General features: G+C 34.4%; 1 protein-coding gene across 12 annotated transcripts in view; it reads right to left on the bottom strand.

Annotated features, from left to right (window-relative positions):
• Positions 1 to 4,195: 4,195 nt before the first annotated feature.
• Positions 4,196 to 12,586, bottom strand: part of LOC111868237 (glutamate-gated chloride channel) — a 331,426-nt gene continuing 323,035 nt past the window's right edge. For all 12 annotated transcript variants that reach the window (XM_023858697.2, XM_033752961.1, XM_033752962.1 and 9 more), the window contains 2 exons: positions 12,334 to 12,441; positions 4,196 to 10,912 (listed from right to left, as the gene is read on the bottom strand). In XM_023858697.2, coding sequence (XP_023714465.1) covers positions 10,781 to 10,912; positions 12,334 to 12,441 — 240 coding nt within the window. In that variant the 3' untranslated portion in view covers positions 4,196 to 10,780. The remainder of the gene's footprint in view (positions 10,913 to 12,333; positions 12,442 to 12,586) is intronic.

Below are 12,586 nucleotides of genomic sequence, written 5' to 3'. Positions count from 1 at the left end.
AGCCAGGAACTCTGACCACTAGACTACAGAGGTGGTCAACTGGATGGTGACAATGTGCTTAAATGTGCATTCAAATTAGTTTTTGTAACTGAATTAATAACATTAATACAACTGATCAGGTTGGCATAATATTAACTTTCTAAACCCATGTCTGGGGGGTGCTTGGTTCAAGTATTGGCTGGGACACTGGGCCACTCCAACTGAGTTGTTTTGTGGTTTTTCTGCATCTCCAGGCAAATATCAGAACAATTCAATTCAATTACAGTACCATGACTGGTTTCTTCTAATTTTTCCTATTCATCTTTCAATAATTATTGAAAGACTCTGTATGATGATTATGATGATTATAATCATCTTATGATTCAATGCTACAGAGTCTAAGATACTGAAAGCATAATAAAATAACCCATAAAATAAGCACAATAATTTGAGTTTTACATTAGGTTACTGTGGCTCAGAATATGATTCCATGGCAGGCTCCTGTGAACACAATAATGGACTTTCATGTTCACAAGAGGCATGGAATTTCTTGATTACTGAGAAGTTATTAGCTTCTCCATAAGGACTCTGCTAAAGGGAATTAGTTTTTTAATTTTAAGCGAATGCCTTCATCACCCTAAATAATTTTAATCTAAGTGGGTATAATGATAACCTTGAAATAAGATGGCAGTGACCAAAGAATTTTCGAACATTTATCAGTTTTGTTCATGTTTATTTCTTGATAAGAAAAAACACTCGGAACCAGTTCTGAGAACAAAATGGCAGACAGCTTTAAGACATAATTATGTACTTATAAGATCTAACCAGTTTCTCTCATTCTTATCTTGGGCGCATGGATAGCAGTCACAATTGTCCATCACATATTCATGTAAGTCAACGACACCATATAGGTTTAATCATGTCTGAAGTTTGGAACCTTTTCTGCTATCTTTAAATAGGTATCTCAGGGCAAGAATTAGAGCATGGGACACTTTTAAACCAACAGCAAACACTCTCCTTATACGTACCTACATTATACACTGTGTAACACCCCAGTTTAAAAGTCTGTTGGTCATTCATTGCGCATGTGTGTGTGGCCCAGCAGGCCAAGCATTCCTCTTCTTTGACAGTAACACCATTACCCTCAAGTTAAAATCCAGCTGCTGTTTTCATAGTACCAAGGGATTTAAAATCCCCTGTTGTGGAACAATAGAGGTTAAGAGCTTCCCAACCATTAACTTACAATAAAAACCACTGAGCCTTATAATATCTAATACAGAAAACATAAAATATATATAAAGCAGTTTAGCATTTCTTCTCAAGTTTGAAATGTTGGTTTCTCTTTCAGTATTAAGTTTTGCATTAAGACAATGTGAGTCAAATATCAATACAGCATTTCTCATTTTAAAGCACTTGTTGTCTAAATTAAATACAAGTTGGGTTATAAAAATTAATTTACATATAAAATATTTAGTGTGTATTAATATGTATACTATTTTATCTAGGAAAAAGCAACAAGGATAAGCCAAGACATACAAAAGAAAGCTATAAGACTCGATGTCCCTTATTTTTTGCACTACATACAGAGGTTAGTGCAGAAAATCATGCATCTTAGCTGTATTCAGTTCCATTACATATTGAATAGTAAGTACATTTGCCCCAGTTAATTTTTTCTTTAGTTTTAATATATCTTTGAACAGATTTTAATTTATGAAAATAAAATTTAAACACTTTCTGAAAATTTCATACTGTTTTAAAGGAGTACATGTTCCTAAGAATACATTTACTTGTTCATTTTTTGATAATGTAACACCGTTCATCAGAATATATCTGAAACCGAGACACAATAATGTTTGCTTTCATAAGTTTAATAAGTACTGGGCTCAGTCTTTTCTTTGGGCAAGGCATCAACAAAAATGTGTGTTCTCACTACATTTTTATTTTATGAATTTGTAGATTTCACAAAGCTGGTTATACTTAACCAGCAATTTTTTTGTGAGCAGCTTATTTTGTTTGTGGGACTACAAATTAAGAAATGTCACTACATACCACTTCTGATTCTGATATTTAAGAGTGCAAAGCTACATTTTATAATGCTATATGTTAGAGACAAGGACCCCTCTTGCTGAAAGCAGAGAGGTGAAGAATATTTAAAAATTATTAGATAGACATAATTTATTTTGTTATTTCTAATCATTTTATTACATCTGTGATTATTTTTTTAGTATGTTCTTTAATGATGCTGCCAGTATTAAGATTGTTTAATACTGGATCATAATATGGTTAATGAATGAGCAGCAGTTAGCAGAATGAGAATTGGTAGGGTAAATTGTAGTAGTCAGAGAAAATCCAACCCAGTGCTACTTTGCCCATCAAATATCCCACGTGACCTGATCTCGAACTGAATCCAGGCTGCTGCATGGGTAGCCAGTGACTAATTGTCTGAGATATAGCATGGCCCTATTATAACAGTAATAATTTAATTGTAGTATTAGGTAATTCATTCCAAATATCAACATACATAATTTTCTCCCATCGTGTATAATACATATTTATTTCTTACCAAAGTTTTGCTCAAATTGGTCTTGCTCAGATACATTGCTTATCCAACAACATTTGGTTTAGCAACTGTAAAGCAGAGAAGGACATAGTGACATTATAAGTTTAAGAGATGTCTGGGTTTTTGCATTGCTAATGAAGCTATGTTTCAAGAGGCTTGTCCACATCAATGTCTGGAGCATTAAACTGTTGGGCCAAGTGTGTTGGCAAAACAAAAACCTAAGCGAAAAAGAGTTTCAGATTACAAAAATTGTTAATGCATAATTTTATCATTATGAATATTGATGAAACTTTATTCCCCAAAGACATAAAAGGACAAAGAAATTATACTGTAATGACCGCTTTTGCTACTCCATTAAAATGAGAGGTGCTTCAGTTATGCTTCATTAAGATGCATGATTAATACATAAAAAGGCATTCCAGCCATTAGAAATGTAATAGAAGTACATAATGATGCTGAAGGCCAATATCTGATTTAATTGCTATGCAATACAAATGGATATGGCCAGAATATTTTACAATAAATCTATATTAATGTGAGCAAGCTGCAGCAGCACTACAATATTTATGCAGTCACACATGAAAGTGTAACAATAAAATGAGAATATATCAACTGAGAGAACATATGAAACAGGAAAAGAAAAGGGGATACCAGCTAAAACATGCATATACTTGTTGACTGGCAACAGAAAATATTTATGATGATAACCCAAACTGTGTGTAAAACCATAAGTGTAAAAGGGGTATACACTAATATATTCAAATTCTTGTAGATCTGCCCCATATTTAGGAATCTGTATGAAACCTTCAAGTGGACTGTGATTTTCCTCAGCCATCCTGGGAAAATTCTGAGGGTTACCACAATGCTCCTTTCTTAGTTAAAACAACTTGCATTTGCAAGTGTACATTTTAACAACACAAAATAACTTCAAGGCTTCAATCCGTTCAATTTTGTATTTAAGACAAACTAAAAAACAATCTCACATTTTGCAATATAAAAGATTTTGACAGGAAAACTAGCAAAAATATAAAAAGTAATATTTACTACATTAGTTGCTACTTGGGAGACAGCAGGAAATATCCTATATGGATATGTAAATTTCATCATCATATATTATGAACTAAAAGAAATTGTGAAAATATCAATTTTTGCTTAAGGCATGAAAAATAATTCAGCCAGAAATTTGTCATTTAACTGGATCATAAATCATTCCTTTTCTTTAAATTATATATTGCATTTTTTCAACGGACCTAATCTTTCTGGCCACACTATGGCCCTGGGGTCAACTCAGCCTCTAACAGAAATGAGTACCAGGAATTAATTAAATAATTTTCCTGGGGAGTAAAGTGTGGCCGGCGCGTAAGGCTGACAACCTTACCGCCATCTTTGAGCCGATTTTCTAGATAATGTGGGACCCTCAACATCTCACAACCTTATGGGCCTTCATGGCCTGTTACAGGGATAGCTTTACTTTTTTTTACTTTATTTGATAGTACTAATATTAATTGTGATCTTTTTTATAATAGCCAAGTATATTAATAATTGGACTTAAGAATGCTGAATATAATTACATCTGCATAGTATTTTTTAGTAAATGGTTCACTGATGTTGGTTTGAAACTCCTATGTTTTATTACTCAAGAAATAATTAAGCAGGTCATGAATATGGATTTTATTTCATATCTTCACGGATCTGGTCAACATGTTTTATATCATTAATTCCTTTGATGGCTTGAAACCAGACAAACAATCCTCAATATGAGGCAGATGGACTGAATTGCTTACATTTGGCCCCTTTCATGTTCAACACATTACATTCTAGCACAGCCTTGTAACATCAATCAGTATATACAATAAAAACGTGTCCCATTCACTTTCAAAATATTCTGCAAAAATACACAAAATTTTGGTACACATCATTCCAACCATATAGTAAAATACTGTCAGTGGCAATGTACTGGCTACTTACTAGTACTCCCTCGCTCTCCTGTATTATCTCTTACATCATGACAACCCACAATAGTTGTTCAAATTAAACCTGTTCACTCATCTGGCGAGGCCATGGTTACATGGAAATTCTAGCACCAGCCTAAGAATTCTGTGTGGAGGAAATCCACCAACTGGTGTATCAATTGAAAGTCTACCTCAATGAGCATGGAGTATTTTTTAACAGCTTCTGCTCCTTCACACAGAATGATTCTTGTACAAGTTTAATTTGAACAACCCACATACATGAGTGGTTACATATTCTCATGAAAACAGAATGATTGAGATCAAGATAGAAAACCAGAAAAGAATATGAACTGGATGCTGGGACATGGCTGCAATGGAAGCTGCTTACTTATGCAATGTCATCTAACAGTAGTGTTCCATAACCATCCAGTAATATTCAATCAGCTAAAGAATTCAACAGAACTGCTATCCAGTTTCTATCTAAAATGAGATAAGGGAAATAAAAAAATTGATTTCTTTGATTATATATATCTACCATTCACCTCACTAAATAGTTCAGACTGTTCCACACGGATTTCAAATTCACTGGTATTTCTACTACTTCCCAGTACCTAAAACATGAATCTGAGAAGTCTGGAAGGGCATAACCCAATTATATAATAAAAGGTAAAGTTTTCCTTGTGTTAGAATAATTAGGCACCATGCCATGAAGACGCACAGGGTAGTGGAGGTATAGTTTCAACACACTTGACTTCAGCAGTAGATGGGGGGGGGGGGTGAATGGTCAGCTTCATGCCCCAGTTGATTTACTCGCAGGGAAAGATTCCCTGGTACCCACTGGATATGAGGATGGGTCAGATCCTAAGCTGATCTGTACACTACTGGGGCTATTACTCCAAACCTTTGGTCATCCAGCCTGTAGCCAGTCACTATACTGACTATGCTATCCTGGCTATCCAATTAGATAATCCTTGAAATATTTCTATATACTTGTAAGGATATTTTCATAGAAATGGGAAGAAAAAAAAACATAATACATGTTAAACGATATGCAGAATGAGGAGTCCTAAACATGACGAAGAAATTTTCAGATTAAACCAAAAGGAAGATTTAATGATATGAAGTATCTAAGAGTTATATCTTCTGGGATATGTCATGTAGTCCAGTGAAAATCAATCAAAGTTTCAAAGAAACATATCACTTCCATCTTCATGCTTGAAGAATAAGCCAGACACTTAACCAGCATGAGGCAAGCAGCAAGCTGTTTCATGCTGGTTTCCTCCCTGGCTTGATGATGGAGTTGACTTTTACCAGACTATGCAGCATGACCTCCAAGCAGTTATAACACTTCATGAGCTGTGAGAACCTCAAATCCTACATCTGAACTTTCAATCAGAACACAATAAATTTCTTCAAGCAAACCAGACTATTCACATTCTAAAATTTAAGGATATAATTAATTCTATCACCATTAATTCAAAACTGGCATTAACATAATTAAACTTAAATAGCTGCAAACATCTATTTGGAGGAGAGAAGAAATTTTATATTTTTATAACTGATTTTAAGTCTTTTGATCAATCTAGAGACTCAGGTTTCCTAACCTAGAAAGCAGGAAAAGGCAGTGATATTGTGGTGTACTGTGAGGCAGCTTTGACTGAAGAGAACATGCCAGTAACAAGAAATTTAACTTCTTTGAATGGAGGAATACTCATAAAATCACAGCTGCCAATTCAAACCACTGATACAGGTATACCTCAAAATCTTCTCACAAGACAGCTGCAACAGTAGAGAGAAATTTTTCCTACTGATAATTTGTACAATATGAAAGAATAATAATTTGCAAATACATAAGTGTATGCATTAATATAATAATATGATACAATCATTATTAAATATTAAAACATTTGCATGATTTGACTACGATCAAGTCTATAAAATTTAGCAACAGAATAAATATGTCAAATAAGAACTTCATACTTTCAACATCAATCTTTCATAACAATTATATACTCTGAAATAAAAAATAACAAAGAATATGACTAGCACTGTCTGTTCACACAACAGTTTTGAAATGTCAAGAAGGGCAAAATAAATTCATATACATGTACTACTTGTGCACACTTATCCCCTCTATACAGCAATATGAAAACATCAATTCGTACATTTTGGCTTCATTTACCACCTGAGGGACTAAGGAAAGTGGTTATTCCTTAACTTTTCAACCTGACCCCAGCCCTTCAACTCCCACAGCATTACAATCAAATAAAATTATTTTCCACAGATAAATTAAAAAAATATTACTCTTAAATTCTTTCTCCTAGCAGCAAATATTTGTGAGAAGCATTTTACTTTAAGATAAACTGATGATTCTTCACCAAGCAAATAAAAATATATATGCCAGAGTGAAACCTGTGAGCTTATACTTCTTTACTGTTCTCTCTTACTATGTCAAAAATACCAATAGTGACCTCTCTCTCTTTCTCTCTTCTACTTCTCTTGCCAAATAAATAAAATGTTACTTAATTATGTAGAAAGAACTGGTTTAAGAAAATATAATTGAAAAAATTCTATTAATGAATTTAAATATATTGTGATTGACACGCATGTAAAAAATCTAAATGATACAATAGACAGAGAAATAATAAGAGATTATGGAAAAGATAATGTGCTTAATCAAATTCTGATTAATAATGGACAATTTAAAGCCACCTGAAGATGGTACTAGGTACCTAGACAGCTTATGATCATTGAATCTTGCAACATTAAATCTGTATTGGATTAAAAATTATGAAACAATTGTAACTAAAGCCTGTGGTAATTACGACCACTATAAAATTGAATTTTAAATTTGGGTTCAGTGAGATATGTTTTGTGCTTTAATTTCCACACAGCTCTCCATGTAGCTGAGAATATTTGTATTACCACTGCTGGTGGCTGTTTGCCACAGCATGCAGAAACCAAAGTGCTCGGTGGAATGCATGCTAAACCTTGTTCACAGGACTAATGGCAGGGCTAACAATGAAACTAAGTAAGTACAATTTTTGTTAAGCATCTATAAACAACTAACCCAAGATTTTCATTCTTAATCATAATACTGTTAGTACATCATAACATTATTCAGCCCCCTGCACTATAAGAACCAGCAGAGTAATTAGAAAGTTCATTCTTAAAGCCTTATCACACGTTGCACCACAGCACTGTTCTGTCATTGCTGTCTTTATCATAATAAGAGGTGCAAGTTAAAACTTATCATTCTCACGGTTTGCTGCTAGAATATAATAATATCAAAAGAAGCAACCAGGTGCACACTACACAACATGAATATTGGTCCTGAGAGCAATAATTAATTAACCTCAAAAGGTTTGTAACAATTGTTGATTCATTACAGCAGCATAATGTTGAACACTGTCCACTGTCAGAGATGTATCTGATATACAGAACATTTCAGGATCTGTCTCTATTTAAATCTGGACAAAACGTTTCAGAAACTGAATGTGTTTTCATCCTCAGCTGACAAGGCAGCTACTCAGTTGGGTCCATTAGAAAGAGCTAATATCAATCACTGGACTTGGTCTAGCTCTTTCTAATGGACCCAGCTAAAGCTGGAATATATCTACTTTCCAAAACATTGCATTCTGCCAGTTAGGATATTAGTCTAGTATTTAAAAGGTCTATGGTTGAATTCTAACCATCACCACAAATGGAAGGACTTGGAACAATGTATGTTAAATCATGACGTACAGGACTTCCTATAGGACACTATACAAGCACATCATCTGTTAAGTATCTGTAAAGAACTAACCCAATTCTTTCATTAGCAGATTAGTTGTCAGTGTACTAGCTTATTATTCTAAAGGCCCTGGGTTCAATCCAAAATATTGGCATTAACATAAAGAAAAAAGAGCAATGAAATATCTGTCAGTAGAGTAACAACCAGTCATTTGAGGACCAGGAGCAGAGACAATTCCTGAAATGTTCATATCAAAACATCAAAACAATGGACAGTGTCAAGAATTGTACTGGTGCAATATTTAATGTAAGAAAATTGCTTTTAACAGCTTTGGCATCTTGTGAAAGTGCTGCAGGATAGTAAAGCATTACTGTAATTGTAAATATATTCTGTGCTGGACTGGGATGTACAAACACTAGCACCGCTTGGTGCTGCAAGGAGCTACATCAAGCAAAAAGTAGTATTCTAGTAACATTTAGCAACAACTACAGAGACTTCATGGTAACTGATTCAGTGTTAAACTTTCTCTAAACCTTTGTAGTTATCATTATCTACTAAATACAGATTAGAAAGTTTTCAAGACTGAGAAGAAAAAATTTGTAATATAACATAAAAAGGTCAACATTTAATTTTAATATCTAATGGTTCCAGATACAAGACTTATTTTATCATTTACACGTAGTGAATAATATTGCAGATGTAGTTTTCCTATGACACCATGTTGTAAAATCAGTGCTGCCATACATACATAATGATTTATAAACAATGAGATTATGAAGGGGGCTTTATGTTATAAGAACCGTTTAATGATTCTGATATGTAATTACATTTTTCAAATGTACACTTTTCAATTCTTAGTCTATAAAAATGTGCTAATGGTGTCTGAAGCTGCTGCTGTCATAACTACAACAATGCTACAGATCACAGGACAACTCACCACATTGTGCTGCCCTCTATGAAACACTGTGGTACCGTTTCGTTGGATGACTTGGTCATAAGGATCAATATAAGAACAGTGAAGCATTCTTATCTAAAATATTAACAGCAGAAAAAACTGGCAATTGATGTGAGTGGGGGAGGCAGTTACACTTTCAATCTTACCAAAGAACTTATGCAAGAAAGGAAACGCTGTTTATATCATGTGGCTAATTATCGGTTTATTTTCAGACAGGCAGCACTAAACGGGACCACAACTGAATGATGTAGCTCCAGGCTATAGGACCAGTGTCATTTAAAGACCCTGATGGAGACCGAAAAAATTTGCAGCATTTGGAATATGTTATAGCTTTCCATTCAAAAATAACATTGACTCAACAGCTCGTTACAATGCACGTTACTGTCCACTGTTTTAATATCAGGTAACTATCACATGATATGGAAGAACACTAATTTAAAAAGGTGCACATCAGCTGTTTGAAACGAAACATATTTGAATTTCAAGTACGAAATATTGAACATGACTATAAAATGTTAACTGCATCAAAAGAAGGTATGACACACCACCTATCATGATCTGACTAAAATACACACAAATTACATTAATTAAACTAAAAAGAATTTCTTCCCTGCTTTTCAGAGAGTAGCCCAGTTAGAACCTGGGTAAAAGGACCATTTTAAGACAGGAAAACACCAGGATTATTTTCCTGTAGTAAATCTGATAGTTGTTTAATTTATTTGCAATGTGCAAAAAAGAACTGTTTTGTTCTGATGAAATTTTGGGCTACTGTATACTTCCTTATTTATGTGTCATGTAGCACCATCTTCTCCTTTTTAAACAGCTTAGCAAATTATATATCTTTTTCACAAAGAATTAATTCCTTGTGCCAGTATGTCTTACCTTGTTTTGACACACTAAAACCTCACCTACATAATATCTTCATTTGTTCAAACAAAACACCTTTGGCCAACCACATAAATTTCAATTATTTACTTTGGCAGATATATTGGCCTTGCAGAAACACACAGTGGAAATATTAAAATGTAAAAAAAAATTAACTAATTAAAATTACATATTGTTTCTGAAAATGTCTCCTTTACAATAAAATAATACTCACAACACCATCCGTAGTTGAAGCTATCACAAAACATGTAAAGCTTTCCGGTACTGTAAGGTAAGAAAGCATCTCTTTCACAGCGACAGGGGTTTCATATATTTTAAAACTTACAATTAAATGTTGGTAATTCACATTAGTTTCGTTTTGTATCACTTTGTATTGCTATGATGACATCTGCTGACTAGAATATCACACCGTGGTCACCCACACATCTAACAGGGTATACCACCAATCTTCAACACATATTACTTTCTGTAGCTCCATGTATTTTAACTGTCAAAATTCGCACTGATTTGTAGAGTGTTACTGTAACTGAAAATTACACTCTCTGGATTGTTCAACAATTATTAGTTTATTCTAAAAAATAAACCATGTTGACAATTTATGAGTGACCCTGCACATCCTACAAGCCCTAGTGTCAGTAATCAGCAAACACTCTGTTGTTATGATCCTGTCTGACATGGCAACACCGCTTGCACACTCTTTTATCCCACGACTTTTCTTATGAGAATCCTTTATAGTGTATGAAAAAGAAAATAAGAAAGACAGCGTAGGCAGTTGGAAATGTGATCCTGGCTATGACATCAATGGTCTTCGCTACTCGGATCGGATGTGGAGGTTCCTTCTTTCTCACCTATGAGAAGATAAACAGAATATCAGTGTGTTAATCTATCTATGGACATGTGAAAATGTACTGCACTTCACATCTCTGTACATGATACGCCTGGGAGTTCATTTTATTTTAAAGTCACTTTCATGTTGCAACATAAATATGATGTATAAAATGAATCTTAACAAAATTTTAATATATAAATTTTATTATAGTACATGATGAATATACATTTTAAATCATTTTATAAACGACACATGATGGTGAGCAGTGGAATAGTTTAACGTAAATAACACACCTGAGGACGGCACAGTGATGCCGAAACATGTAGTGAAGTGATATGTGAGATTGTGTGCACTAGAAGACGGTCAATACATACACATCATGGACGTGAATCAGTGCAACAGGACGCTAAAATACAACATTATAAATTGCCACAAATTTTCTTCTTGCAAGTCCCAACATAACAATGAAAATTCAGGTTCCTGGTAAAATATAATATACAGATGTAAGTCATATTTATACATCAAGTGTTCAAGTAGACAAAGATAAAAAATGTATGTTTCTTTAACTTTGCTGTATGATTGTGATTTTAATACCATATAAAATAAGATACAAGAGATATAACTTAGAGATATCCCTGCTTCGATATACAACAGAATAAATAAACCTCAGCTCATCACTGGTACCAGTCGTTTGAACACACAGAACTGACTCTACAGTAACTTTGAAAAGCAATTCCAAAACACAGTATGGTCCATATTTATAGCGCACAGTTTATCTGAAGAAAAGACCTGAATGAAGAATAGTTACAGTATGCGTCAAAAAATCAGTACTGAAACTGTCATATCTCGAATGTGCATGTGCGTTTGTCGACAGGGCATAGCTCCAGACGCAAATGTTCCCAGTAGTAAAAAGGAAGTTGTGTTGTGCAGCTGTTCTTGGAAATGGGTCTCTCGACGGAGGAAAAAGTATTCACAGTTGAGTATTATTTCCGCTCATACTGAAGTGGTTGCCAGACAACTCGCTTCCTTTGTTTTGAGCGGCCAGATGTTATCGTCCAGAGACCACTACACAGTACATGTGTGACGGTGTGCCGTCTCAGCACATGGTATATTAGGCCCCTGTTTCATTGAAGATGAGGAAGGCAATGCTCTTACTGTCACCCAAGAACGCTACAGGGACATGGTGATCGAGCCATTTCTTCAGGATTTGAGAAGGTTCTGTCATGCAAGGGGCCTTCACATGAATAGAGAGTGGTATCAACAGGATGTCTTTTCATTTCAGTACTGCAAATTTTGGCACATTCTGTACCTCATTTCATATGAGGGTCATACAAATAAAACCCATTTGACTGGCCATATTCATAAGTAGCACTGTGAATGGATTCTATTTGGAAAACACTCATATATAACAAAAGGATTGACTAACTTCTTGGAACATACCTCAGTTGCACATCCATTGTTGGCTGTATGTGTACATGGGTTGGGACCACAGTTTGTGCAACTCACAATCTCATTTGGGCCAGAAGTTTCCCGTTTGTTTTTGTCACCCTGCACACAAACAAATGAAAGCAAGTAATTATAACACATTATAGCATATCAAATATTGCACAGAAATGGTGTGTAGAGTCACACAGTAAATGGCAGATACATGAACAGCACTGTTGTTTTCACTGCACTTAAATTCCATTTTTAA

The sequence above is a fragment of the Cryptotermes secundus genome, unplaced genomic scaffold, assembly GCF_002891405.2.
Source record: "Cryptotermes secundus unplaced genomic scaffold, Csec_1.0 scaffold364, whole genome shotgun sequence".
In the NCBI taxonomy this organism is placed as follows: domain Eukaryota; kingdom Metazoa; phylum Arthropoda; class Insecta; order Blattodea; family Kalotermitidae; genus Cryptotermes; species Cryptotermes secundus.
This window is presented reverse-complemented; position numbering and strand designations above follow the sequence as displayed.